General features: G+C 48.1%; 12 protein-coding genes across 12 annotated transcripts; all 12 read left to right on the forward strand.

Annotated features, from left to right (window-relative positions):
- Nucleotides 1-575: 575 nt before the first annotated feature.
- On the forward strand, nt 576-1,559 carry TbgDal_V5310 (aspartate carbamoyltransferase, putative; the record flags this gene model as incomplete). The annotated part of the gene is made up of 1 exon (XM_011775376.1): nt 576-1,559. The coding sequence occupies one exon, from the start codon at nt 576-578 to the stop codon at nt 1,557-1,559; it is 984 nt and encodes a 327-aa protein (XP_011773678.1).
- Nucleotides 1,560-2,368: 809 nt separating this feature from the next.
- TbgDal_V5320 (dihydroorotate dehydrogenase, putative) lies at nt 2,369-3,310 on the forward strand (the record flags this gene model as incomplete). Its single annotated transcript, XM_011775377.1, has 1 exon — nt 2,369-3,310. One exon carries the CDS (start codon nt 2,369-2,371, stop codon nt 3,308-3,310), a length of 942 nt encoding a protein of 313 aa, XP_011773679.1.
- A 1,006-nt stretch (nt 3,311-4,316) lies between these two features.
- Nucleotides 4,317-6,044, forward strand: TbgDal_V5330 (hypothetical protein, conserved; the record flags this gene model as incomplete). The annotated part of the gene is made up of 1 exon (XM_011775378.1): nt 4,317-6,044. One exon carries the CDS (start codon nt 4,317-4,319, stop codon nt 6,042-6,044), a length of 1,728 nt encoding a protein of 575 aa, XP_011773680.1.
- Nucleotides 6,045-6,173: 129 nt separating this feature from the next.
- On the forward strand, nt 6,174-6,551 carry TbgDal_V5340 (hypothetical protein, unlikely; the record flags this gene model as incomplete). The annotated part of the gene is made up of 1 exon (XM_011775379.1): nt 6,174-6,551. The coding sequence occupies one exon, from the start codon at nt 6,174-6,176 to the stop codon at nt 6,549-6,551; it is 378 nt and encodes a 125-aa protein (XP_011773681.1).
- Nucleotides 6,552-6,633: 82 nt separating this feature from the next.
- On the forward strand, nt 6,634-9,308 carry TbgDal_V5350 (hypothetical protein, conserved; the record flags this gene model as incomplete). The annotated part of the gene is given in 2 exon segments (XM_011775380.1): nt 6,634-8,793; nt 8,793-9,308. Coding segments are annotated over 2 exon segments (2,676 nt in total).
- A 751-nt stretch (nt 9,309-10,059) lies between these two features.
- TbgDal_V5360 (tubulin tyrosine ligase, putative) lies at nt 10,060-11,634 on the forward strand (the record flags this gene model as incomplete). The annotated part of the gene is made up of 1 exon (XM_011775381.1): nt 10,060-11,634. The coding sequence occupies one exon, from the start codon at nt 10,060-10,062 to the stop codon at nt 11,632-11,634; it is 1,575 nt and encodes a 524-aa protein (XP_011773683.1).
- A 959-nt stretch (nt 11,635-12,593) lies between these two features.
- Nucleotides 12,594-12,899, forward strand: TbgDal_V5370 (hypothetical protein, unlikely; the record flags this gene model as incomplete). Its single annotated transcript, XM_011775382.1, has 1 exon — nt 12,594-12,899. The coding sequence occupies one exon, from the start codon at nt 12,594-12,596 to the stop codon at nt 12,897-12,899; it is 306 nt and encodes a 101-aa protein (XP_011773684.1).
- A 707-nt stretch (nt 12,900-13,606) lies between these two features.
- On the forward strand, nt 13,607-15,802 carry TbgDal_V5380 (hypothetical protein, conserved; the record flags this gene model as incomplete). Its single annotated transcript, XM_011775383.1, has 1 exon — nt 13,607-15,802. One exon carries the CDS (start codon nt 13,607-13,609, stop codon nt 15,800-15,802), a length of 2,196 nt encoding a protein of 731 aa, XP_011773685.1.
- Nucleotides 15,803-16,288: 486 nt separating this feature from the next.
- On the forward strand, nt 16,289-18,511 carry TbgDal_V5390 (hypothetical protein, conserved; the record flags this gene model as incomplete). The annotated part of the gene is made up of 1 exon (XM_011775384.1): nt 16,289-18,511. One exon carries the CDS (start codon nt 16,289-16,291, stop codon nt 18,509-18,511), a length of 2,223 nt encoding a protein of 740 aa, XP_011773686.1.
- Nucleotides 18,512-19,086: 575 nt separating this feature from the next.
- On the forward strand, nt 19,087-20,001 carry TbgDal_V5400 (hypothetical protein, conserved; the record flags this gene model as incomplete). Its single annotated transcript, XM_011775385.1, has 1 exon — nt 19,087-20,001. One exon carries the CDS (start codon nt 19,087-19,089, stop codon nt 19,999-20,001), a length of 915 nt encoding a protein of 304 aa, XP_011773687.1.
- Nucleotides 20,002-21,375: 1,374 nt separating this feature from the next.
- On the forward strand, nt 21,376-23,610 carry TbgDal_V5410 (hypothetical protein, conserved; the record flags this gene model as incomplete). The annotated part of the gene is made up of 1 exon (XM_011775386.1): nt 21,376-23,610. One exon carries the CDS (start codon nt 21,376-21,378, stop codon nt 23,608-23,610), a length of 2,235 nt encoding a protein of 744 aa, XP_011773688.1.
- A 403-nt stretch (nt 23,611-24,013) lies between these two features.
- On the forward strand, nt 24,014-25,132 carry TbgDal_V5420 (hypothetical protein, conserved; the record flags this gene model as incomplete). Its single annotated transcript, XM_011775387.1, has 1 exon — nt 24,014-25,132. The coding sequence occupies one exon, from the start codon at nt 24,014-24,016 to the stop codon at nt 25,130-25,132; it is 1,119 nt and encodes a 372-aa protein (XP_011773689.1).
- Between the last annotated feature and the right edge of the window lie 163 nt (nt 25,133-25,295).

A 25,295-nucleotide genomic window follows, 5' to 3' on the forward strand; every position in this document is an offset into this window, starting at 1 on the left:
AAGGGGACTGCAAGAGGAACAATAAGGATATTGTGTGACTTCCCCCGCCCCCCTCTCTCTTCATTTAGTTAGACTGTCAGTGGATACACACAAGGAAGGTTTCGGATGAGGCTAAAAAGGAAAGAGGATGATGTTAAACGATGAGTATGATAAATATGCGTAATTGCTAATTGGGTGGACAACAGAGAGAAGCAGAAAATAAAAATGTTGAGACCAGGTTGGAAGTGTTGTGTAGACAGATAAACTGGGTTGTATAGCGTACAGTAATAGCATTGACTCTCTTTTGACAACTTACGCTGTTTCCCCCTCTTTTTTTTTCTTTTCACTCCTTCCTTCGTTATGACGCACCACTGGAAAGGCAAATCGCCTTCTTTACACGTTATTTAAACGGTGAAACGACCGGAACTGACAGGGTTGACAACAGAAAAAAAGAGGAAAAGAAAGGAAGGAAGTGTGAGATACCTGCGGTCTCGGAACTTGCTAAATTTTCACAGCTATCGAAAACCAGTGGCGATAGTTCTCATAGGGTCGGACGTGAGCTACCGTTTTCTCTGACGTCGGACTCAGACAAATAAATGGCGGAGCTGCAACCTGTAACTAGTTTGAAGGGGAAGAGCATAATAACCGCAGCTCAGTTCACCCGCCCCGATATTGATGCTCTCATTCGCCTTGCCACTGCACTGAAAGAGAAGATATGTGCAGGAGAGGTGTTACGTTTTCTTGAGGGTCGCATCATGACACCTCTATTCTTTGAGGATTCCTCCCGCACGCTTAATTCCTTTTGTGCGGCCATGGCGAGGCTTGGAGGTCGCGTTGTGTACTTTAAAGCCGAAACCTCCTCCGTGAACAAAGGCGAGACACTCGGGGATACGGTTCGTACGCTGGATTCCTACAGTGACGTACTTGTGCTGCGTCACCCAAAGCAGGAGGCCATTACGGAAGCGGTTGCCAAAGCTACGCATCCCGTTTTGAATGCCGGGAATGGGGCCGGTGAGCATCCAACACAAGCACTTCTCGATGTGTTAACAATACATTCTGAACTGGGCCGCGTTGACGGTAGCACAATCGCGATGATTGGTGATCTTAAGATGGGACGTACGGTCCACTCACTACTGAAGTTGCTGGTGCGTAACTTTAAAATGAAAACCATCTTCTTTGTTGCGCCGGATGCACTTCAAATGCCACAGGATGTGGTGGACTCACTAAAGCAGGAAATAGCAGCAAGTGGCGTGACAATTCGAAGTAGCAACTCGCTGACAGAAGAAATTTTGGGACAATGCGATGTGTTGTACGCCACCCGTCTGCAGAAGGAGCGCTTTGCCGCAGCGGCTCCGGACGAAGCGAAGGCGTTACAGGCATTTGAAGCGGCAAAGGCGGATATCGTCATTAATGCCGAGCGCATGAAGAAGGCGAAGGCGAAAATGATTGTCATGCACCCACTTCCCCGTAATGATGAATTGTGCACCAGTGTGGACGAGGACCCACGCGCGGCATACTTTAGGCAGATGCAGTACGGTATGTATATGCGGATGGCCATACTTTATAGTGTTCTCACCTAAGGCACAAACGGAAGCAGGAGTGTAAAAGAGAAAAGAAAGGAACAACAGAGCCCAAGGAGAAACCCACAGGTTGATTGGTTTAACTTCGCTCAATAGAGAGTGGATTAGCACAGTGAGGGTGTTCAACACGTTAACAAAGTGAGGAAACGATAAGGAGCATCGGCCTCCAGTGGAGCGAATTATTAATATTCGGAAGGTAAATGATCGCATTAATATCTTGGATGTTGGCAAGAGGATCGGCAGCTGAAATGGTTTAGTGACCGGTTTCCCTTTAATTTTTTTAATCGTGACTTAGCTACAAGCAGGTGGGAGAAAGATAAAAGAAAATGGGGGATCACACAACGACCATGAAGGGTCCTGCCACCAAGCGCAACCGAGTAGTTACGTGAGAGTTACAAGTTGCTAGTGAGCGGTAACTTAACAATCCACACCCTTGTAACTTTTTAAAAGAAAAATAAAAGAGAAAACACCTGTTAGGGAATATTTCTTGACCTGACCACAGTTTCGTACATCTTTCCGTTGTCTACCTGGATACCACCCAAAATGCTTTGCGAATCATCCCGTTTTGCCTTTTTTTCTTTTTTTAATTTGTGCGCTTTGAGCCATTGATTCTTCGGTTTTGACCAATAATTATCAAACATCTCAAGGGGAACACTAACGGGGAAAAGGGTTAAGGGGAAGAGGCACTTAAAGGAAGTACACAACATTTGTCGATATTGAAACGAAACGAGGGAGTCAGTACATCCACGCAACTGAGTGAGGTGTGGTAGTAGTGCAACCGTAAACGCATACGCAAAGGGAAAAGTAACATGAGTTTGAAAGTTAATATTCTCGGACATGAGTTTTCCAACCCGTTTATGAATGCTGCGGGAGTTCTCTGCACAACGGAGGAGGACTTGCGTCGCATGACGGAGAGCGAAAGTGGTTCACTTATTGGAAAGAGTTGCACACTCGCCCCTCGTACGGGTAATCCTGAGCCACGCTATTTTGGTTTGCCACTAGGGAGCATTAACTCAATGGGGCTTCCAAACCTTGGTGTCGACTTTTATTTGAGTTATGCTGCACAGACGCACGATTACAGTAGGAAGCCGCTGTTCCTCTCCATGTCCGGCTTGTCTGTAGAGGAGAGCGTGGAGATGGTGAAGAAACTCGTTCCGATAACGAAGGAAAAGGGTACCATTCTTGAACTAAACCTCTCTTGCCCGAATGTACCTGGGAAACCACAGGTCGGATATGACTTTGACACAACACGTACGTATCTTCAGAAGGTGTCTGAGGCGTACGGTTTACCGTTTGGGGTGAAGATGCCACCCTATTTTGATATTGCTCACTTTGACATGGCAGCGGCCGTGCTAAACGATTTTCCTCTCGTGAAGTTTATCACGTGTGTGAACAGTATCGGGAACGGCCTCGTCATCGATCCAGCCACCGAGACAGTCGTGATAAAACCTAAGCAGGGATTCGGTGGACTTGGAGGGAAATACATTCTCCCAACTGCACTAGCGAATGTGAATGCCTTTTTCCGTCGTTGCCCCGACAAGTTGGTGTTCGGATGTGGCGGTGTTTACAGTGGAGAAGAAGCTTTTCTACACATCCTCGCCGGTGCCTCTATGGTACAAGTCGGCACTGCTCTGCATGATGAAGGTCCCATCATATTTGCTCGACTCAACAAGGAACTGCAAGAAATTATGACAAGCAAGGGGTATAAAACCCTTGATGAGTTCCGCGGACGCGTGAAGACAATGGATTGAGGCATACATGGGTGTTGATCAGCATGCAATTACGCTTAAGAACGTACACACCGACGGATATGGGCTTGTAACAAGGCATACAAAATGCGTTATTGAGTCTAACATTCTCTGATATAGTGTTTAAGTACGAAAACGAGTTAAGGGACGAATTGCGCCGATATGACAAAATGTTCTGCCTCATTATTTCTTACTCTGTAGGGCCACGATTATCCCTCTTTACACATCTTTTCGTGGTTCTTTCTCCCATTTTTCCCCGTTTTGAATTGTTGTGTTAATGGAAAATTGTGCCCCTTGTGAAAGTGGATGCAGGGCAATAAAAAGCATTACATCTCCGATGAAGGTAAGGGGCGAACTATTGACGTCTGGCTTGTGAATGGCGTATCTCTAACTTGTGTCTTTCTCGTCCTCTCCATGCTGTTACCTTTGGCACACCTCTATCTTCTTTGTTAGCCCTCACAACCGTTTTCCCCTTTCTTCATCTATAAGTTAGTTGTGCACTCAGCACTATTCGTGCAGAATGTAGCTTCTAGTTATGCGCCAGCTTCTCTTTTTATCCAATTTCGTGTACCGACAGCACATCTTCCTATCTTTCACCACGGGGGTTGAAGGCGTTATCGTCGCCACAAGCTTTGCAGATGTTTTACCGCTGTTCCGTGAATTATTTGCGATTGAATGGGAAGCGGAAGGATAGTAGTTTTATATCTGTTTTTTTTATTTTTTAATGAATATTTGATTGTGTTAGGGAAAGTGTGGATGCCTCAGTGTCAACTTTCGGCCGGTTGTGTGGTGACACGCCAGCTCCGCTGAATATTTTACATAGCCTTTGCTGCATCGGGTGCCTCATGTGTATACACGGGTCTTACAATGATGTTTTTTTTTGTTTCTTTCATCATAATTATCATCAAACTCAATGTATTTACCTGTATTTCTTTTAATTGCTTTTTCCTGATTACATTTTTTTTTTTGGTGGTACAAGGGGGTATCAGAAACCTTTTTAGAAATCCTAATGCATGGAGCTTCAGTCGGAGCCACTACTTCGATGCTGTCAGCCGCGGTCGAGTTGGGAACCAGTCAGAGACAGTTGATGCGAACCAGGTGTTTTCGTTCCGCTTTGCGCTGTGGCTTCAGGGCGGTGCCGCCCCTCTTGTTTACCGATTGCTCGCAATTTCTGCACCAGCAACGCAATGCAAGTAGCTTTAACAAGTTTGAGGCGGTCTCCTATGCGGGTCGTTCTCGCAATGTGGCGAATGCTTTTAACCCACTAGAGTTAAATTTGTTTGACGATCCGACTGGTGGCCTTACTGCTGGTCCTGCGGAGGAGCTTCCATCTACTGATATCGCGAGCCAGGTCCGGCTTTGTGTTGCCACATACTCTCGTCATCACTATTACCTGCTCTTCACGCCTTTTGTAGACGTTATGTCGATTGTTTTCCAACTTGGTTTGGCTCCGAATGTGGCGCGACCTGGTGAAGTGATGGCTCGATGGTTCACAGATGCTGTGGCAACATTGCAGAACCCTTCTTGTATGGAAGAGGTGATGGGGTTGAAAGCATGGCAACGACTCTGCGAGGGACTTGATAAATTCTATGAAGATGTGGAACCGGTAATGCCGCTTACCGCTGCTGTGCGAAAACATGGGCTACCGGAGAACTTGTTGGTACCTTTCATGAGACAACTTGCTATGGATTTGTTGCTACCGGCGCGCAGGCGAGGAGTTGTGGAGATCTTACCAGGGTTGATATTAGGTCTTGCTAACGGAAGAGCACCTCCGGAACTTGGATTTCCGGAGGCTGCGGGAGCAGCCGCATCGACGTCCACAGCGTTAAAGGGTGCTGCTGAGGAGCTGCAACGAAAGCGAGCCACCATGGCGGCAGATCTCTTCCTTGGTGTAGGGCAGGAAACGGGAAACACGGACTTTGCCTACCTTGGTATTCAGCTCCTGCGCGCAAACGACATCGCAGTCCCTTTCCCAAAGCAAAAGCAACTGACCAATGTTTTTTCCGCTGCAACAAGAATTCAAACAGATTGGCAGATGCGGGTGAGCGGCCAACTTATGGAGGTGTTGCCTAAATGGATGGATTACTACAAAACGGTGTATAGCGACAACATGCGTGCCATCAAGAAGTTACACGAGAAAAGTGAGACGATACCGGAGCGGGGTAACATCAAAAATCCCGCTGCTTCTCGGGGTAATAAACAATCGCAGCAAACCCAAAAAGGGGGAGACGAATCTGACGAAACACGGTGCACCGACGTTGGAAGTGACAATGGCGATGATGGTATGCATGACTACTTCACAAGCAACCGGAGGGAAAACATTGCTCGTGTTGCCGATCTAGAGAGTCGTATTGAGGAGTGCGTACGGAAGAGAGACATTGAGTGGCGTGACGACGGTGATCAATTGTATGGTCGGTTCAAGCGGAAGAAGTCCCTGGCTGCTGGAGGGTCTTTAAAAAATGACGTGACTAGTGAAGACGTGGCGGAAGGAAAAGATCAATGTAGTGTAAAAGTGGTTGACGCGGAAGGTTTGGTTAAGGCGCAGAGGCAGACAAGTATGGATTTGGGGGATGAGGATTGCGCTGATGTCGCTTCTAGGTTCAGGGTTTCCACCAATCAGGCACCACCTGAGCACTTAAAAAAAGGTATGGCTGAAGACAACGCGTTCAAGAGCGCCTCGAAATACCATAGGGGAACCATTAACAATTGCGAAGAGGAAGAAATATGGGAACTGTAAGCCCTTTAAATGAATTTTTTTTTATGTGTGTGTGTATATGCTCGTGTAAAGTGTGGACAGCCGTATCTCAGGGCACTAAAACTATTCGTCTTTTTTTTTTTTTAATGCCCGCGTTGATTCTTTGTTTTAATGGTGTCCCTACTGATAATCTGTGTGTTTACGTTTCATAAGAACCTTCATGGCGACGTACAACGGATAAATTTCCGATTTCGACCGTATGTGCCACTGCTAATGTGTATTTTAGACAGTCCGAATAATGTTGTCCACCATGCATCACCGCGTACCAGCGTTTGCACGGGGAATCAGTGTTTAGTTCTCCAGTTATATCGCTTGGGTAAAGAGTCGTGGAGAATTATTCGTCACACTTCCAGTTATTTGGTATATGTAAATATGCATACACGTAATCTTCTCTTGTGGTATGTTATGTTTTTTTTTTTTGCTTCTTTAGGATTCCTCCACGGTAGTGCAAACTGCGACTTGAGTGCACGGATAACAGTACGCAAATAACAGCGGTTATAGTGAGCGAAGGCGTGAGGAAATCCCAACTGACACAGTGCACGTTTGCCGCTTAGCCGGGTCGCCAAGGTAAATGGGGATAATAGGTCTGCGCAAATTCATTGATTCCTCATCGTGTTCGAAACTCCTTCATATTGATACGCAAGACGAGGATGAAGAGACTTTACAGCGCCCACCAGAACGGAATCTGTCGAGGGCCTCAAGCACACTGCAGGATGAATACCAGGGGATTGAAGGTCCTGTGCTCTGCTCAAGTGATACCGTTACGCCACACGCGGATCATGTTTTAGTTGATTTGAACTGTATTGTTCACTCCAGTCTTAGAAAAAGTACTGTCAGCGGCGATGTGAGCGCGTCTGGCGCCGCCTCCATGACGAAGCGCGATCTTATACAAGCGGTGCTGCAACGCCTACGGTTTCTACTTACGCGTGTAGTTGTTCCAACTGTCTCTCTGACAATTTGCATTGATGGCCCCGCACCGTACGCCAAGTTGGGCACCCAACGAATGCGCAGGCGTCAAGTTGGACTTCTCGACACCAGTAGTGCACAGCAGTTGTCCTCTCTTGCCATTACCCCGGGTTCGTTGCTTCTAGTTGAGTTGGAGAATGCGTTGGCGGCACAGTTTAAACTTCGCAACGGGAAGGGCTTCTTAGCGGAGTATGTTCCCGTTTTTCTTCATGGTTCGACAGTTGCCGGTGAGGGCGAAGCGAAAATCGCTCGGTCTCTCGCATTCCTCGCTTCGGGTGGTTTCGGGCGCCACTCGGAAGCTAGTCGTCGGTACAACCCTAATGATACCATAGTTGTTATTGGCAATGACATCGATCTCACGCTCACGTGTATTGGTGCCACTCAATATCACAATTTCTCCGTGTTAGGCCCATCGTCTATGCATTTGATAGATGTATCAACTCTTCTTTACCGTTGGCTCTACAGTGGCGTCTTAACGGAGAAGCAACAACTTCCTAGTTGCGGGGAGTTCCGGTTAACTGCACGCGAACTCGCATCAGTTCGCGTGGACTTTGTGTTTCTGTTTCTTCTTAATGGTGGTGATCACTATGCTGGGGCTGGGGAAGTGGCGCATGTCTTGTGGCGTCGGTACCGTACCGTTCGCGGGGCTTCGAGCATGAAGCGCTCGCTTGTTTCTGAGGACCTCTGTTCTGTTGACGTTGATATGCTGGCCGACGTGTTGCAATCTGGTGAATATACCGGGGATGTGGACACGAAAGTCGGGATGCAACTTCTTAGGGCGACTCTCTGGTCACTACAAACGACGGTTTCTGGAGCATGCCCCGATTACCGTTTTGTTCCAAGAATATGCACTGATGCGGGGGGACCGCATCTCAACCATGTGCGGGCTGCAGTAGCTCACTGCCACCGTAAACGGCGACCTATTTCTTTTATTGCACGAAAGACGTTTACGCGGTGTAGTAGCAGCGACCCCAAGGCTAATGCGCAACTCGTGGACGGCAATGAGAAGTCGCGTCCGCCGCTTCCACTAACGCCCCTGGAAACTCTGGTTGCTCTGATGCCCACAGAGGCATCACTGCCCACAAGCGTCGCAACTGCTCTCCGGTCATCCCGAAAGTTTGAGCACGTCGCACACGTTCTTGTATCAAGTAATGATGCTCATGCCGTTGCCGACGCTGCTCGTGAGGCCGTAGAAGCCGCCGATGCATATCTAACGGCCAGCGAAAGATACTTGCGTGACTTCACAGACCCCGTTCAAATCAATGTTCCACAGAAAGCGAAACGTCTTTCCAGGCATGAGCAACACCGTATGCTGGCGACTACAGGGACGATTACCGTGGAGCAACCCATGCCAGTCGTGCGCCGCGTTCAGATGCCAGTGTCTTTTCGCTATCTCGGTGTGGATTATCCGACATACGTGAAGGATTTGATCTTCTTCTCCCCTTTGGATCTCTCTGCTTCTGGTGAAGCGGCAATGGAAGAAGCGGAAATTTCTGTTGGTGCCGATACCAGCTGCCACACCACTGGCAACCCGTATTTGGGACACGAAAACAGCAGTTTCATAACTGATATCAAGCACGCTATCATCTCTCGTGATTGTGTGGCCGGCGTCTCAAAGACGCCTTCCAACATGCGTCGCGTGCCTGCCCACCCCAGTCTTCCTGAAGCTACGTCACTCAAGGAAGTGTGGGCGGGAAGAAGCCGGCTAATGTTAAGCAGGCACATCGGGCTGAAGGTGCTGAGAGAAACCGACATGATGGGGCTATGAAAAATGGCACTAATCATCACAATGAAGGTAAAACCGTAACTGGAGAAAGTATGGAAGAGCTGAGGAGGCACTTCCTTCGCAAGAAAGACAAGGCCTTCGTCAAGGAAGTCAAGCAGTTCCTGGGAAGCGATGACTTTGATAAGGACTGGGTAGTGCGTGGCAGGAAGAAACCAGAGACACGAGGGAAGGAAAAGCTAGACGCGAAAAAAAATAACAAATCCGGGAAGAAGAATAGTGTGGTGAAAACTAAGGCTACCAAGCGAAGCAATACAAAAGGAAACGTTAAGAAGAAGGTTAAAACGAATAAAAAGAAAAGGGGCAGCAAAGGTAAGCAGTCGACTCCAACACAGGGTGCCGAAATCTCGCAGGCTCCTGCAGAAGGTGACGTACCACAACTCAAGCGCAACCGAGAGGATTCACAAACTGGTGGGGACGAAAACACGCGGCACGATGACTCAAAACCACAGAGCCGAAACAAGCGACAGCGGAAGGAACAGGACCATCAAAGATGACATTTATCTCTAACAGTGGCAAGGTGATCGTAGGTTGGAGGACAACTGCTCGAACTCGTGGCGGCTCTTGGTGAAGAGAGCGATTTCGCAGAACAAGTATAACGAGGTAAGTAAAAAATTTATTAAGGTTAACTGGTAAGCGTGCGGAGACGTGTTATCAACTTGCATCTTGTGGCGTGTTGCGCGGTTAGTGAGCAGTGGCACGTATTGCCACCAGCGCTTCCTGCTTTCAGGGGAGAAGTAGTACCTTACACACGAATTTCGATTTGTTGATGTTATACGCACCGTTCCTTGCTCCACTTTGTTTCCAATTTAGGGGTTACAAAAAGCGTTCTTTCTTTCACCCTGCTTGTTTTTTTTCCTGCGTTCTCTCTGATTTATTTTCGTTGGTGCTTTGCCCGCGAATTTGATGGGTTGTGCTGTTACAAAAAGTAGGTTAGGTGAAGGAACAAAATTAGAAAGGAAAAAAGAAGGCACTCAAGGGGAGGCGCAGGTAACTCTGCTGCGGGGGATTCTATGCGTGTGTGGCTGCTGATCACCTCCGTTCCACTAATAATTTATTAACTGAACTGTATTAGCAGACGAAAAAGCAATTGCGTAGAGTTGTTGTCAATCATCTTACGGGGGCAGCTGTGTGTGTACCGCGCACCTCTTGTATACTGTGTCATCGAACCGAACAAAAACACAAAGAGAAAAAAGAGAACACATTCACTTACGCAAGGGAGGGAATCCTTGAGGAAGCTATATATATATGTTCCCTAATACATCGCTGCGACCCGGTGGGGCAGCAAACATTGGCCTTCGAAGTAAGAAAACTGAGCTCTATGGAGGTGCGAGAGGCGCGAAACCCCTGTCTTCTGCATCATCGGTGTACGGCATGTCGGGTTCTAATGGCTCCAATTTGCCCCATGCCATCGGAGGGAGCGGCAGGATTACAAATGTTGGGTCAGGGTCACCACCAATCTCTCAAGTCATTCCTGTAGGTGGTAACTCTCAACTTAGTAGCCTACGGGATGGCGATGTGGCCAAGTCAAACCCCGTCCGGTACAGAACTCCGCAGATGCAAATGATCGTAGCTGAACTGAGCGGTGCGCGGCAGGACGGGCCCATGCTTCGCTACCGAACCGATTTAGATAAACACGTTATTCACTTTGCATTTCGTCGATTTCCACGTAGTGTTGAAATTGTGGAGGATGAAGAAATTACAGCAGGTGACTGGCATTTCTTTTGGATGAGTGTTGGACGTGTGCGCAGTCTGTTTTCCTCCTCTGAGTATAGGTTGTCTGACTCTCAGATCATCAATCACTTTCCCAACCACTACGAGTTGACACGAAAGGACCTCATGTACAAAAATATCAAAAAGTACATAAAGGATCCTAACAACGTACAGTTGAGGATGCCGTATAGCTTACCGGAGCAACTCGCCAATGGTGGGGACAATGTGACATACTTGCGATTTGCTGACTGTGTTCCCATCACATACAACATTCCGAACGATCTTGCGATGTTTGAGGAGGAGTTCCGTCGGCAACCCGGCTCCACGTGGATAGTGAAACCCACATCCCGCTCTCAGGGCCGTGGAATTTTCCTTATCAATCGCCTTTCACAGCTGAAAAAGTGGCTTAAGGAGCGGAAGGAGTTGGATGAATTTGAGGGCGTAATGATGATGAACAGTTTTGTGGTATCCAAGTACATCAGGGACCCTTTGCTGATCGGCGGGAAAAAATTTGACCTGCGCCTGTATGTCCTTGTTACTTCCTTCAAACCATTGGTGGCCTACCTGCATGATCAGGGATTTGCACGGTTCTGCGCGACACGGTATGTTGCTAATGCGTTGAGTGATGAGGATCTATGCTCCCACCTCACCAACGTTGCTTTACAAAAGGGTGAGAAAGAATATAACGCCTCGCATGGAGGTAAGTGGACGTTGGCAAATCTCCTACTTTTCATTCAAGGTCGTTTTGGTGCGGCTGCTGCCGACTGGTTGATGCATGGCATTGAGTTTGTTATCTACCATAGTCTTCGTGCACTGGAATCTGTGATGTTCAACGATCGCCACTGTTTTGAGTTATATGGGTACGACATATTAGTTGACTCGCAACTTCGACCACATCTTATTGAAGTAAACTCGTCACCGTCGTTGTCTACGACAACCGTCTCCGATCGACTACTTAAGGAGGAGGTATTGCAAGACGTTCTGCAGGTGGTTTTCCCACCCGATTTTCCATCGAACAACGCAATGCCGTACTGGGAGTATCGCTTGCGGGCGGATTTAACCACCGCACTGCCAACTGGATTTCGACTTTTGCAAGTAGGAGAGTGCTGAAGACAAGGGGATGTGGCTTATTTCGGTGCTAAACCATATTATTCCTGTTCTCCTTCTTCATTCCTCCACCTCGTGGATCAGTGGAGACGTTAGGGGGTGGAGCAGGCGTGTCAGACAAGAGTGTGTGCTTTCACTATTTTCATGATACGTTGTGTTAACACGTGTTACTCCGACATGTGTATAACATGTTTTTTTAATCTTTAACTCGCTATTCGCCTGAGCATCGCAGAGAAAGCCGCAACCTTGAGGAAATTGTTTTGAATATTACAACCCAAGCAATAGAGTGCTCAACGATACGATGAAAGGAAGTAAGGCAACGCAGTTTTGGGGGTTGGTGGGTACGGGCCAATCAAGACGACTTAGCATTTCTTGTACAAGTGATGCATCCCGCAATTAACTTTGCTGCCTCCACTTAACAGGTCAGAGAAACCGGCGCTCGTATGCCGAACTTCGCCATGTGAAGTTACTCGGAACGGGCCCGACCCGCGACAATCGACATTTAGGTGCATTGCACCGAACCTAATCGTCGCTTGCGGTTATTATTGTGGCGTGTGATGACGGTGACTAGATCGCAACCTTTCAATTGTTTTTCATCCGTTTGTGTTGGGTCCCGTGCTGAGTCTCCAAAGGCGTAATCATGACAGCAACGTGTTGTCCTGTGGTGACATGCAAACCTGTTGGATATAACATCGTCACACGTTTGTGCTAAGGGCCGCCACTCATCTCGAAAAAATGGAGGTGTGGTGCCATATGTAAGGTTAGTCACTAAACAGCGAGATGAAACATCAACTGAAAGTTTGAAGTGCGTGCCCACTCGGCTTTAGGGAGAAGAAAAGGAACAGAGCGCATAGCTACATATTGCTTATTTCTGGAATTTCGTTTTGCAGTGGTCATATTTCTTGGTGTGACTACTATCTCGTCGCTGCTGCAGGTAAATTTGAGGTGCGAGGGAAGGAGACATGAAGGGGAAAGGACATGTGATAGATAATGGAAAGGTACCGGGTATATTACCAAACGCACTTGAAGGCGACGGTAAGCACACTCAGTCCTTCTCCTCCCAGTTGCATGTAATGATCTTCAGGGAGGAGGTATACGAGGAACCCTTCCTTACAATAATAGAGATGCCGTTGCGGCAGAGAAACCATTGTACAGTAGCAACTGCACGCCCAAATGTATCCCGCTTCCGTCGTCCCGTTCACCGTGTATTGCGCGGTCACGTACAAATGCAAGACAGCGGGTTCTTTTCTTCGGCACCGGCCAAGTGATAAACTCTGGCTCAGGAGGTGGAGTGTGAAGGATGGGGAAGTTTGTAGATATCCATAACTTCGCCCTCACTTCATCTGTTACTTTCTTCTAACTTCTTGTGTCGCGCCAGCTTCCCACGGACGAGGGTTGTTAATGACGCTAGAGTGCCGAAAAGTCGTGAACCTCATCTGCGGGAAGGGTGTGGTTGGGCCACAGGGAAATGATCACCGTACCCGTAATGCACGACGGTGAGTGGCAGCCTTTTTGAACGAGTACATGCATGTTCTGAGTGAGTATAGCAAGAGACATATTCTGGCATTTCTTCTTTTGTGTATTCAACGCCCGAGTGGTAGCGTAGTCTATCTCATAAAACATGATTTAAAGAAGTTTTCTCGATGTTAGTTGCGTTTTTTTTTGTGTTGTTATCTCTCTGATGCCGACACTCAGTTTCGGTCACTGCGTTATACATTTCTGTACGTAATCTTTGCTCTCACACTCGGCATCGTGACTTAGCTGAATGAGGGCGGTTCTCGTTTCGCTATGCTTACTTTGATGCCGAGGTGCGTTGTTGTGAAATTGATACGCCGCCCGTATATGAGTTAGTGTTAAATTACTTCTTTACCTTTCCTCAACTCTCCGTCGTTTAAAATGCTAATAGGAAGGGAGGTAAGTTCTTACATTGACCCCCTTCTGTGGCGTAGGTTTAATTGGGGTCCAACCGTGAGCGATGAGGCGCTGCGGGAATGATCGTGCGGTGGCACTGCTGAGAGCAACTACGGGGGCTATGCGTCTCGTGAAGCTAAAGTTAAGCCCAGATCGTACACGAAATGAAGAAATACAAGACAGACAGAATGCATTTGTGTGGTCAGACGAGCATATCTTCCGACCACACCAGCACTTCACTCACGACCCGTGCAGTTGGAGCCGATCATTGGAACAAAGTATGAAGAAACAGCGAAAATTATCGATGGTGGAGCGGCTGCGTTCGTTGGAGCAGCGCCAATTGGAGGAAAAGCAGTCGGCAAGTGCTACTGCCGGTGGATCGAGTAAATGTGCCAATCATATGGATGGCGAAAAGGCGGAGGGACCTCGGTTTTATGGTGCTGTTGGGGATTCTGAGGACTTAAAAGAATATGTCGCGAACGAGGACTACTTTTATACAATGCAACAGGAGGAAAAACCAAATGACCCTCCTCTGCAGGAGCTTGTCGATGAAGTGCAAAGTCTCCACGTACTCTTATCATCACCGAGATATGAGGACACTCCACTGGCAACGGTAGAGCGCCTACAGTGTGCGTACAGTGAAGCACTTCGATGCGTGTTTGACCGTGTGCGTAACGCCAGTGTGGGGAAAACGATGAGTTGCAACGCGCTACTTTTTTCTTGGAGTCTGCTGCTTCAAGGGGTGCCTGCGTTGCTAGAGTCACTTGCAGAAAAGCGAACTGAAGAGTGTCTGGTTAGGGCTTTGAGTACCGTGCACGAAGCCCTCAACATAGTTCTGCAAGAATTCAATCGAATTACACATTCTAAAGAGAGGGTTGAGTTGCTCCCACTTGAGGGGTGGATTGAGTCTCTCGATGTCGTCACCCATCCGCTCACCAACAAGGATTATACGAGTTTAAAAGGCAATATAAGATTACCTGAGTCGTCATTCAACCCCCAGTGCAAACTCGACAGCGCCACGGTGGAGTTTGTCCACTCCCGCGCTATACAAGCGGCTGCAATAAGGATGATAGAGAACGACCAGTCAGATGTGGAAACTGAGCCACTGGACCCGTACCATCTCTATATTCTTCTACGGTGCATGGTGCGCCTGGCAGAGAAGGGGGTCAATGACTCCCATATTCATCGTGCTGCGCTGCTCACGGGAATGGTGGGTGAGAGGATTTTTTCTTCTCTTGAACGAACTGTAGCGCCCCCTCGTCGTTACTCGTTGCGCCATGCGCTTCTGGGGAAGCAACTGCGCGACGCATCGAAACCCCACGCGATCCCACTTGATGTGTGTGCACCGCCAGGCGGAGTGAAAAAGCCGCCAACGGCCGCCGACGATGTGCTCCTCCTCACTCGCGCTTGCACGTTACTAATGAAAGTTGCGACTAATGTGTTACCCCAAACTAAGTTTAAGGTGTTGGAAACAGTTGATACGGTGTTGAAGACATTGTCATATGCACCAAACTACGACCTTAGCACCGCTGATACTGTGATTTTTTCGAATATGGTGTTGGAAGAACTTCATCATGTGGACGAAGCGAGCGCAACAGATCGGCACCTCCGCGTTCTTCTGCTTCTATCGCGACTGCGGTTGTCGATGTGCGCAGACCGTAGTGCTCTGAGTCATTTGTTCAGTTGCCTATGCAACCTGTTGCCTCCTCACTCTATTCAGCAAGACAAGCTTCGGGAGTGGAAACGACTTCGTGGACTTGTCATGCGGCATTTACTTTATTCTGTACGGGGCGAGGAGGTCGAGCAACATTACACAAGAGTGCTCAAGTCATCTGAAACATGGGTAGAACATTTAGCGTTCGGGCAGTACAGTGGTGGCTTACCCCTATCCCTCTGGTTGGAAGCTTGTCACATATATTTAACAGCAGGGAGGAAGTTGACAGTTTCATGCGCTGAAGCTCTCATTACACTGCGTGGGCGGTGCAAAGATGGTGGTGTGCTTCGCAGTTCCAATTCTGCTGGTGTTGGTCCGCTGGATTTTGTTTCAGTGACCCTTTTAGCGCAACTACTCGAAGTTGTTTCGCATGGGTACTGCTCCGCTGATGACCTCGTTGCCTCCCCGGTTGCATGGGATAAGGTGAGACAGACAATCCAAGGGGCAATTGGGGAGGATGAAAATACAATACAGCTGTTGCGGGCTGGACGCCTTTGTGTGGCGGACAGGCAAGCTACAGGAAGTTTGGTTACGACGTATCCTTAAACTATCAGGGGATTGCAACTCGCTTTCGAACTCTCCCATCGCACAACCAGTGAATGCCTCCTGACACTACCGTGAAAAAAAATCATGCACATTTTTGTTGAACACGTGATGACAACTTGGTATTCTGTGTGTGTTTGTGTGTAGCGTGCATCTTTGCTGTATAAACATTTTGAAATATTTTTTTGGTATCGTTGGTTTCCCCCATTTTTGTTCCTTTTTCGAATTTCTTTATCTCCATATCCACTCAGGAAGTGTGTGCAACGGCATTCTTTTTGATATCTTGTTGCGCACAGCGACGTTATCGAAAAAATGGGTGAATGAAACTTGGCTATTTTCCTTTAAAAAACGAGTGGGTACACGACACACACACACACACACACACAAAGAGAACTCATAGATATTTCAAAGGTGTTGAAACATCGATCAATTAACCTGTTTCCCCTTTCTCGTTCTGGAACTTTACCATAGGGCACTGTTGTTTTCCGTATGGTCGGCAGCGCATCGCGGTCGTGCGGTACGGACATGGTGAACGATGCGGAAATGTATGGTGGTAGCGAGAACCAACCCCAAAACAGTTCTAATGCGGTAACTGATTCCACGCCTAAGTTGTCCCGGTGGCCTGATGGTACGACGTTTGAGGGGCCACTTGTTGATGGTGTGCCTGAGGGTCACGGGACTTGCGTGTATAAGTCCGGCTGCGTGTGTGTGGGAAGTTTTAGTCGCGGTTGCGTCGAGGGGCCGGCGGAGGCGCTACTGCCGTGTGGTGCGTTCTTCGTTGGTAACTTCTGCCGCTCTGCTGCGCACGGTCATGGTGTTTTGCTTCAAAATGGGAGATTGGTACGTGGGGAGTGGCGCGACGGGGTGTTGGTTCGCCGAACGTTGGAAAATGTTAATGACGCGCGGGATGTTCAGTTTTATACGCGTGTCATCGCAAAGCTGTGTCACCGTGTTGAGGAACTCAATGGTACGATCGAACGAGACTCTTCTTCAGTATTTCAGCAAACAAGCAATAGCGGCCTGTGTATCAGAGAGCCAATTGTGCTTTTGAGGGATGAGCAGCAGCAGGAGAGGGACGCAGTCCAAATAAGGCGATGGGCAAGGGTTGCCACTCAGAGCCCTCCCTACATGAGGAATGAGCCCCATGGTGCAGGGATGCCACCCCTCGCGCGGGAGCCGGACATCTCGCCTCGCTTCGATCGCGGTAGTTTTTCGTCTTTAAACACACATAGACGGCAACCGACAGCTTTAGACTTAAATCAACTGACGTCCTTCGCGAGATCTGTGCTCGCTTCTGGGGCTTCGCAACAGGCAATATTCGCATCGGCGGCGCCTGCAGCAAATGAGTTCTTTTCGCCAACTAGATACTTGCAGTGCTTCTTCATAATGCTTTTTCCATTTATATCACTGCCCCAGTTCTCCTTCTCGCCCATCCGCCGCGTCATGTTGAAGATGGAGAGGGAATTTGTTGTGAGTGGTGCGTTTCTCTTCCGGTCGTTTAACGTACCCATTTACACCCTTACCTTCAGCACAATAGCTACCTGCTGCCTCATCGCCACAGTTGTAATAGTTTCCCTAAAAGTGGAGCTTGGACCAGTGACTGAGGGGAAGGTTACTCTGGAGGAGTTGTTTATTCCGTGCATTCTTTGGGTAGCTCAGTCAGCTCTTTACGCCGCCTATAATAGTTACGTGCGTGTGGCTCATGCGTTAGAAAGGTTGGACCGCCGTTTGACCCCTCAGTTGTACGCGTGTGCCGCGGGGATTGTAAATACGAAAGCGAAGGTGTGCATTTTTACGTGGGATGATGAAGGACGTCGTGTAGTGACCAACGTACACTATCGGTACCGATGGTTAGGAGAATCTCTGTTCGTTGGTATTCTGTTTAGCTTAGCTGGGCCCCTAACTCGGGTAAGTTACAAACAACCTATGTTTGGATATACAAAGTACGAAGTGTCTGCGCTAGTTCTTATTTCAGCATCTGTCTTGGTGTTTGCAGCTATGGTAACGTTCAACGCCCTCAAGTTGACTGACATGCAACGTCAGATCAAGGAACAGATGCGTGCGTTAACACACTTAGCGTACGTTGAAGGGAAGAGTGTGATGCACCCCAGTGAGCATCTGCTGCAACGATTTAACCTTGATGAACCCTTCAATGTAAGCGATATTTTCAATGGGGTTTCCGGTTGGTATGTGATACGATCCGTTGTCGTGTACGCGGCATCGTGCTCAAACCATGCGGCACGTAGCCTTGCCATGAGCGTGTTCTTTATGCTTGTAAACTCATGCTTTCTAGTGACTGCGTTGGATATGATTTGCATGCTTTCCTTCCATTACAATGATCTGGGAAAGCGTTTTTCATGCATGCATGCGTATGGAGTGGTGACGTGCTCAGTATGGGGTATACTGCTCCTCCGCTACCTCTACAAGTGCGTCGAGACAGTTTGTGAGAGCGAGAGGCATCTTTACCTTCTTGATGTTGCCTCCCTATATCATCGTACGAGGTACAACAATGCCGAGGGATGTGCTGATATAATCACAACCTGCCGAAAAATGGTGAAGGCATATGAGCAACTGCCTTGCGTTTTCTTGTTCCCCATCACACCGTTTATCATCACGATTGTGGTCATTCTCTACATAGTAGCGTTGTTAATTGCTACGATACATGTGTACTTCGCGGCTGTAACGCGATTTGCGGATACGGGAGGGAGATGAGAGTTCACTCCACCTGCATCTTCCGTCTCTTCTCACCGGGTGTTGGCGAAAAGAACTGGAGGTAGATGGAGGGATACATGAGGATTTTTTCGAAATGTTTCAATTATCCTTACGGCACTGGGTTGCAATGTGTAGTGTACGTGTGATTATATGCGAACTCACGCATTCGTGAGGAAAGTTTTAGATGACAAATCAGCACTTTGGCGAATGTACGCGTTAAACTACTTCGACTCGTGGCGTTCTTGTCTTTTCATCTCCCCCTGTTGCTCAAACGTGATTTGAAAACTATTAACTTTATATTACAGTGCCTCGCTACAAATCTTGTTCCCTTTGTCGCCGGTTCAACGCGGTGTGGCACACGGAGAAGAAATGACTTGTGTTTCGTTCACGGATGCGGCTGCAACATCTTTGCTACTGTGCGTGGCTGCTGCGATTGTAATTGTACGGTCTCGTTCCTCTTTGGTTTTCCCATTGTTTAAATTATGTGTCACGTATGTTAATAAGCCGGAAAGACACAAATACAAACGAGCAGAAACGCGCACTAGCTGTTCCTTCGATTTGCTGAGTCCCAAACGATGATGACTGGGGGAGTCGTGGAAACTCTATGCGTAACGGGTCGTACCTTCTCACCTCAGGTGGCGGCGACTCTCTGGACGCACGGCATGGCACGGCGGCACTCGTCAAATGTGTGGGTGCCGGCGGAAATTATTGACCGACTTGGTTTGAAATTGTCAGGGACGAACCCTCCGGCTCCGGTCGGTGTCGATGCCGCGAATGGCCGGCGATTTTTTTACAATGCATCACAGTTGGAGTGCTCACAGGAGGAGTTGGTAGCGATGACTAAAAGTTTGCTGGAGGCCCGGCGTGGCATTGCGGAGGCCATTAATGGAGATACGCATCCGCTTAACACAAATGGTGAACCCTTCCCACTGGAGTTCGCTCAGCAGGCACGACTGCGAACGAAAACATATGAGGCAGCAGTGCAAAGCCGGTTTTGGGCGACAGAGTATGAGGCGGCTTACATCTTTCGTAGCCCGTTCAAACCATCGTTCTTAACGCCCGAGAACGCAGTCACGGTTCGTGGTGGTGCGGTGTACCCCCGGCTTTGTTACTATAACGTTTGTGGCACACGTGATCCTAGCATCTTCAGTCATGAAACTTGTCGACGCTACCGCCCAGTTAATTACTATGGTCAACCGTATCCTGCAGCAACTTCTGTACAGATGAAGGCACTCTCCATTCAATATGGTTGCATGAATGACACACTGTGGGTATCGACCAGGCGTGCAGAGCGCGTAGGCGTTAAACTTCGCAGCGGTGTGAAACCATTGCTGTTTTGTGTAGAGGATATGACTTCCCTCGTAAATGTTGCGATGACGGAGGATCCGGATCGTTTGAAGAGGGACATCCTTTCGTTCACACAGCACGGCGCAGTGAGTGGGGTTGCGCCGGCATTCACTCCAAAGAGTTTCTCACTACTCGTCTCGTAGGAGAAACCAAGTGCTTCAATCACCCCTTTAAGTATTGAAATTTATAACATATCGTCTTTTGTGCTTATTTTATCGACTTTTTTTTGTTTTTTTTTGGGGGGGTGCAGAAATATTCAGTTGGTTACTTCGTTTTTTGTCATAACGTACCAGAGTGTCTGGGACTGCTTTTGTTCGTTTTGTTTTTTTGCTTCCTTACTCGTTCAGTGGCACATGGCTCTACTTCATAGTTGTTCAAGTACGTTCTCATGAGTTTCACATATAATAGCCCTTTCCCCACCGTTGGTGGTGTTCTTTATAATGTGTGTATTCGTGTGTGTCACCATAAAATGTGCTCCATTGCCACCACTTTTTAAAAAAAAACAAAGAAATAATTAATGTTTCCCCTCCTCTTCTTTGATTTAATTTTTTTTCTTTTTCTTTATTCGCTGCTCCACGCCATTTTCACTGCCACACCATTATTTTAGTGCCGGAGCGGAGGTACTGACACGTCCTGCAAGCAAAAGTGTTTTTTGAACACATTGCATTTACAGTAACGAAACCGGTACCAAAATGCAAAGCAGTTGTATGCGCCGTTGCTTGAGTGCGCTGCAGCTTTACGTACTGGAGCAGAGAAAGACGGTCATGTCATATAAATATGTTGAAGACGCTGTAGGTGTTAAGGCTGCATTTAACCGTCTGAGCGCTGAGGATGTTGCGTTACTGGAGAATAAAGCGGAGGCTCTCCGCCATGACATTGCACTTCAATCTATTCTGTACAGCAATACACCACCCACAGAGGACGAGATGAATTATATCGAGAATGAAAACGATGAAGATTCTGATGAAGTTGTGACATTTTGATACCCCACGGAAATCGAGATTATGGCAACAATGGTGCAGGAAGAACACCGATGCGTATTGGCTTCAGCGCAACAGAATATGTTGTGTGGGTGGGGAAGGAGGGAAGGGGGGGGGGTCAACCCATTTTAAAAAATATATATGCGGTTTGGTGGTGAAGGTTCGTTGATAGCACGGTGAGTATTTATACTTCGCTAGTAATTTCTTACCGTGTGTTGCCGGTGGTGCCACTGCCATCAGTTTGTACAATTAAATGTTCTTTACCAGGGACCCCGCCAATCTGTCGAGCGCCCCATTGCCCTCGTATTTTTTTTTTTGTAAGCTTTAGATTCATTATTCTCCCCTCGCATACTCCGCTACTCATTTTTTATTGACTTTGTTTCTTACGGTAAGGAAAAGTCGGTTTTCATCGAAGGCGTCTCCGCACATCTCAGGGTAAAGAGACGCACTACAGAAGGGGGAAAATAATAATAATAAAGGAAAGCGGAGCAATTTTTTTTTTTTGGGGGGGGGCTGTAGTTTCAAATATTTTTTTCCATGGGCAAGGGTCGCGACAAGCGAAAGAAGCACGAGGATCCCTCAAAGGCTGCACGACGAGCATGCAAACAAGCACTTAAGTTGGCAAAAGGACGAGGGGTCCGTACCAATGATGCGGGTGGCGATGGTGAAGGAGGCTTCAACAATGAGGAAGCCCCAGAGGTGACGCTGAACCGCATCCGAAAAGTTGAGAGTAAAACCCGCACAACACTTGAGCAAGAAAATGTGACACCACCAACACCACGCGCTAACGTTGTTTTTGCGCCGCATCCAGCTCGAGATCAGGAGCTACTTATATTTGGAGGGGAGTATTGGGACGGCGTGAGCACGGTGGTGTATAATGACTTGTATTTTTATCATACGAAGCGGAATACGTGGGCCAAGTTAGTAACGGCCGTGAATCCACCACCGCGTAGCAGCAGCCAAGGATTAGTGTACAAACACTACTTTCTTATTTGTGGTGGTGAGTTTGTGTCGCAGTCGCAGTCACAGTTCCTTCACTTCAAGGATGTGTGGCGCTTCGATGCCCGGAAGTACGAGTGGGAGGAACTAAAAACTTTGAGGGGTGGCCCATCATCTCGAAGTGGCCATCGGATGTGCATGTGGCGCCGTAACGCCGTACTCTTTGGGGGGTTCTACGATAACGCACAGGAGTGTCACTATTATAATGATTTGTGGGTGCTTTCACATCTTGACGGCGCAGGGAAATGGACAGCAGTCAAGACGGCTCCACATGGCGAATCCCCTCACGCACGCAGTGGTCACTGCATGGCTGTGCATGACGACACTTTATTTGTGTATGGTGGATATTCCACAGAAAAGTTTAACCGCTTCAAGAAGTCGGAGGCAACGGTACACCACGACCTTTGGACGATTAAGCTGCCGAAAGATATGTTTGACGGTGGTAACAGCAAACCAGCTGACCAGGACGGTGAGAATTTTGTTTTTTGGACAAAAGTGAGGCTTGGAGGCATTCCACCACCAATCTGCTGCGGTGTTAGTTGTGCTTTCAAGGACAAAAAGATGTATCTTTTTGGAGGCGTGGTGGATGTGGAGTCGCCTGGAGGGAAGATGATTTCGAGTTTCAACAACGATTTATTCATCTTTCATATGGATACTAATCGGTTCTATCCTGTTGTGTTGCGTACAAAGCAAGGAGGGTTGGTAGGAGGCACCGGAAAAGTATCCGGCGGACAGGGCATGAGTCTTGAAGAGGAACTAAAGGCCTTGCAGCTGCAGCATCTTGCGAGTGAGGGCTCTACCGCTGGGGCTGGTGGTGACGGCGACGGCGAATCTAGTAGCGAAGATGACAACGATGATGATGATGATGATGCAGAAAATGGAACCGGACACGACACAGTTGATGCCCGCAAACTTAAGGAGAGTTTTGAAGTGAACAAACGAGGCCAAGTTTATCCCCATCGACGCATGGATGCCGCCATGCTCGTTGTGGGCAATACATTGTACATCTTCGGTGGTCAGTTTGAATGTGGTGCACGTGAAGTTACCATGTGTGATTTGTTCTCCCTCAACCTCAATACATGTGACACGTTCCGTGTGTTGCTTTCACAGGACCTTTCGAGCGCTGTTTGGCTTGGGAAGGATGATGAGGCAAGTGACGCCGGCTCCTGGGAGAGTGGTAGTACTGCCGTTACCGCGGTTTTTGACCTTGACTACGGTTACGAAGAGGATGAAGACGAAGGCGAAGGCGAAAGCGGTACGTTGGACGACCGTCAAGTGGTGAATCAGATTGATGATGGTGATGAGGCACCTGAAGCTATCCCTGCTGAGCTTGACACTAATGCGACACCAGCACTTGATGAAGTAGATGGTATCACGATAGTGAAGGGGAAGAAGGGACTTAAAGTTCACAAAGAACAACTCGTGGCTCAGCTGAGTGCGAGCTGTGGCGTGCCCACACCGCTGATGAATGAAAGTGCGGCTGAGTTCCTCACACGTACATCCGCATTTTGGACGACAATGGCGGAGGAGTCGTTTAAGGACGCGGGGAACACGAAGCCTCAGTCCGAGCGGAGAATCCAAAAGGAAGCCGGGAGGTTCGCCAATCGACGTTACCGTGAGGCGAAGAAACTTCTTGAGCAACTTCGTCTCGTCGAAGAGCGTGAGGAGGAGGAAGCACGCTTCTTTCGAGAATTGCGCCGACAGAAAGAAAAGGAATGGGAGGAATACGAACAGCAGTTGGCTGAAAAAGGTGAAGGAGATGAAAATAGTTGACGTTGCAACCACGATTGAGGAGAATAACGTTCTGTATGTGGGGTTGGGGTTGTGTTACCATGCAACGGAGCTGTCTGGGGTCTCGGACATCAACTTAACGAGTGCTGCGTGACCTTTGCTCACGCATGAATAGGGAGTGTAGGGACCCGTTCTTTCTTCTAAGGGAGTTGAAGAGAACAAAATTTAGCGGTGGAAAGGGGCAATTTTCCTGGTTGCATTGTAATATTGGCATGCGCGTTTTGTGCCTTCACCATTTTGGAGAAGAGTGCTCTAACAATTGCTTTCCTGTGAAGTCGTATACATTTGGTGGATGATGCGATGAAGTCCACGTGATTACTCCCTTGTTTTCATTTTTATATCCCCGTTTGAAGTTATGAAATAAGTCTGGCGTGTTGGTACAACAATGCGTAGGAACAATCGCACACGTTGCACTATTGATGATGTGAATGGAATGCTTGCCAGAAACGCGCAGCTACGCAACGCGTTACAGGAAAGGTACAAGCAGTTGAAAATGCGATATGAACAGCTGGCAGCTCTGAGAGCGGCCCTCTATCCTTCGCGGGGGGTGACTCTGAGGAAACTAGGTGTAAGACAGGAAACTGCTGACGGTGCTGGGGAGGTACGTTTCCTTGACGATTATACAACGGGAGGTGTGGGTAATCCCCCCTTTCGTGACGCTGGTATTTATTCAGCCAAGAATATTGTATGTTACGCACCGGTTCCACCTACACGAGACGAGTTGCGATGGAAAGGAGTGACGTTGGCATTTCCACAGTTGGCATACGTACATTCTTTGGCAATGCTGCCGGAAACGGCGAACAGTTTTTCTAAAGCTCTCCAGTGGAGTCGAGAAGAAGATAGTGCACTCAGAGAGCAGGTTCACGCCTACAAGGGCGCAAGGTGTGGACCTTCTTTTTGGAAAGCACTTGGTGCACCCGGTCAATCACGATTCGAAGTGGCGAGTCATTATATTAGGTTGCAGCAGCTTGGACTCATCGAACCGGGGGCAAACGACAAAACGATGATGTGGATCCCAGAGGAACAACGCGATATTGCTTTGCGGGAGGCAGTGTGGCGTCATTTAGGTGATGAGGGTGGCATTATGGCGGCTTACGTGGAAATTATTAGCGTTGCAGCACGGAAATGTGTGTACCTTTCGGAGGTAACATGTAATGAATCACTTGTGTTCCCTCCGTATGTGTGGGTGAAGCGTACCACCTTCAATTGGCTAACTTCACTTCTCATACAGAGAGCGAAAGCTCCTCTCGTGCGATGTGAAGGAGAATTTTCAGATGATACACCTTTGTGCATGCACTTTAAGAGTGACATTTCCCTAAAACTTTCTGCAGAAGATATGATGGCGTGTTTGTTGGCTTTCAAGGGTGAGGTGTTCGGAGAGGTGGGTGGACTGCGGTTTATTGAGCGCGCGTTTTTGCCGAAGAATAGGACCTATGCACTGAAGGCCACAGACTTCATGGCTAAAAGAGAGGGCAAGAAACATAAACTGGATGAAGAAGTTTGAGGTGCCTGGGGGCGATCAAAAATAAAGGAGCATAGTGCCAAGTAATGTGATTATCACGCACAATATATCACTGTTTCTCACCTTGCGCGCACTCGCATATGAACTTGCTGTTGCGCCATATCTATGTGTGCGTGGGTGTTACTGAGAACCCTCGCTTTCCTTT

This window comes from Trypanosoma brucei, chromosome 5 (genome assembly GCF_000210295.1).
Source record: "Trypanosoma brucei gambiense DAL972 chromosome 5, complete sequence".
Lineage (NCBI taxonomy): Eukaryota > Euglenozoa > Kinetoplastea > Trypanosomatida > Trypanosomatidae > Trypanosoma > Trypanosoma brucei.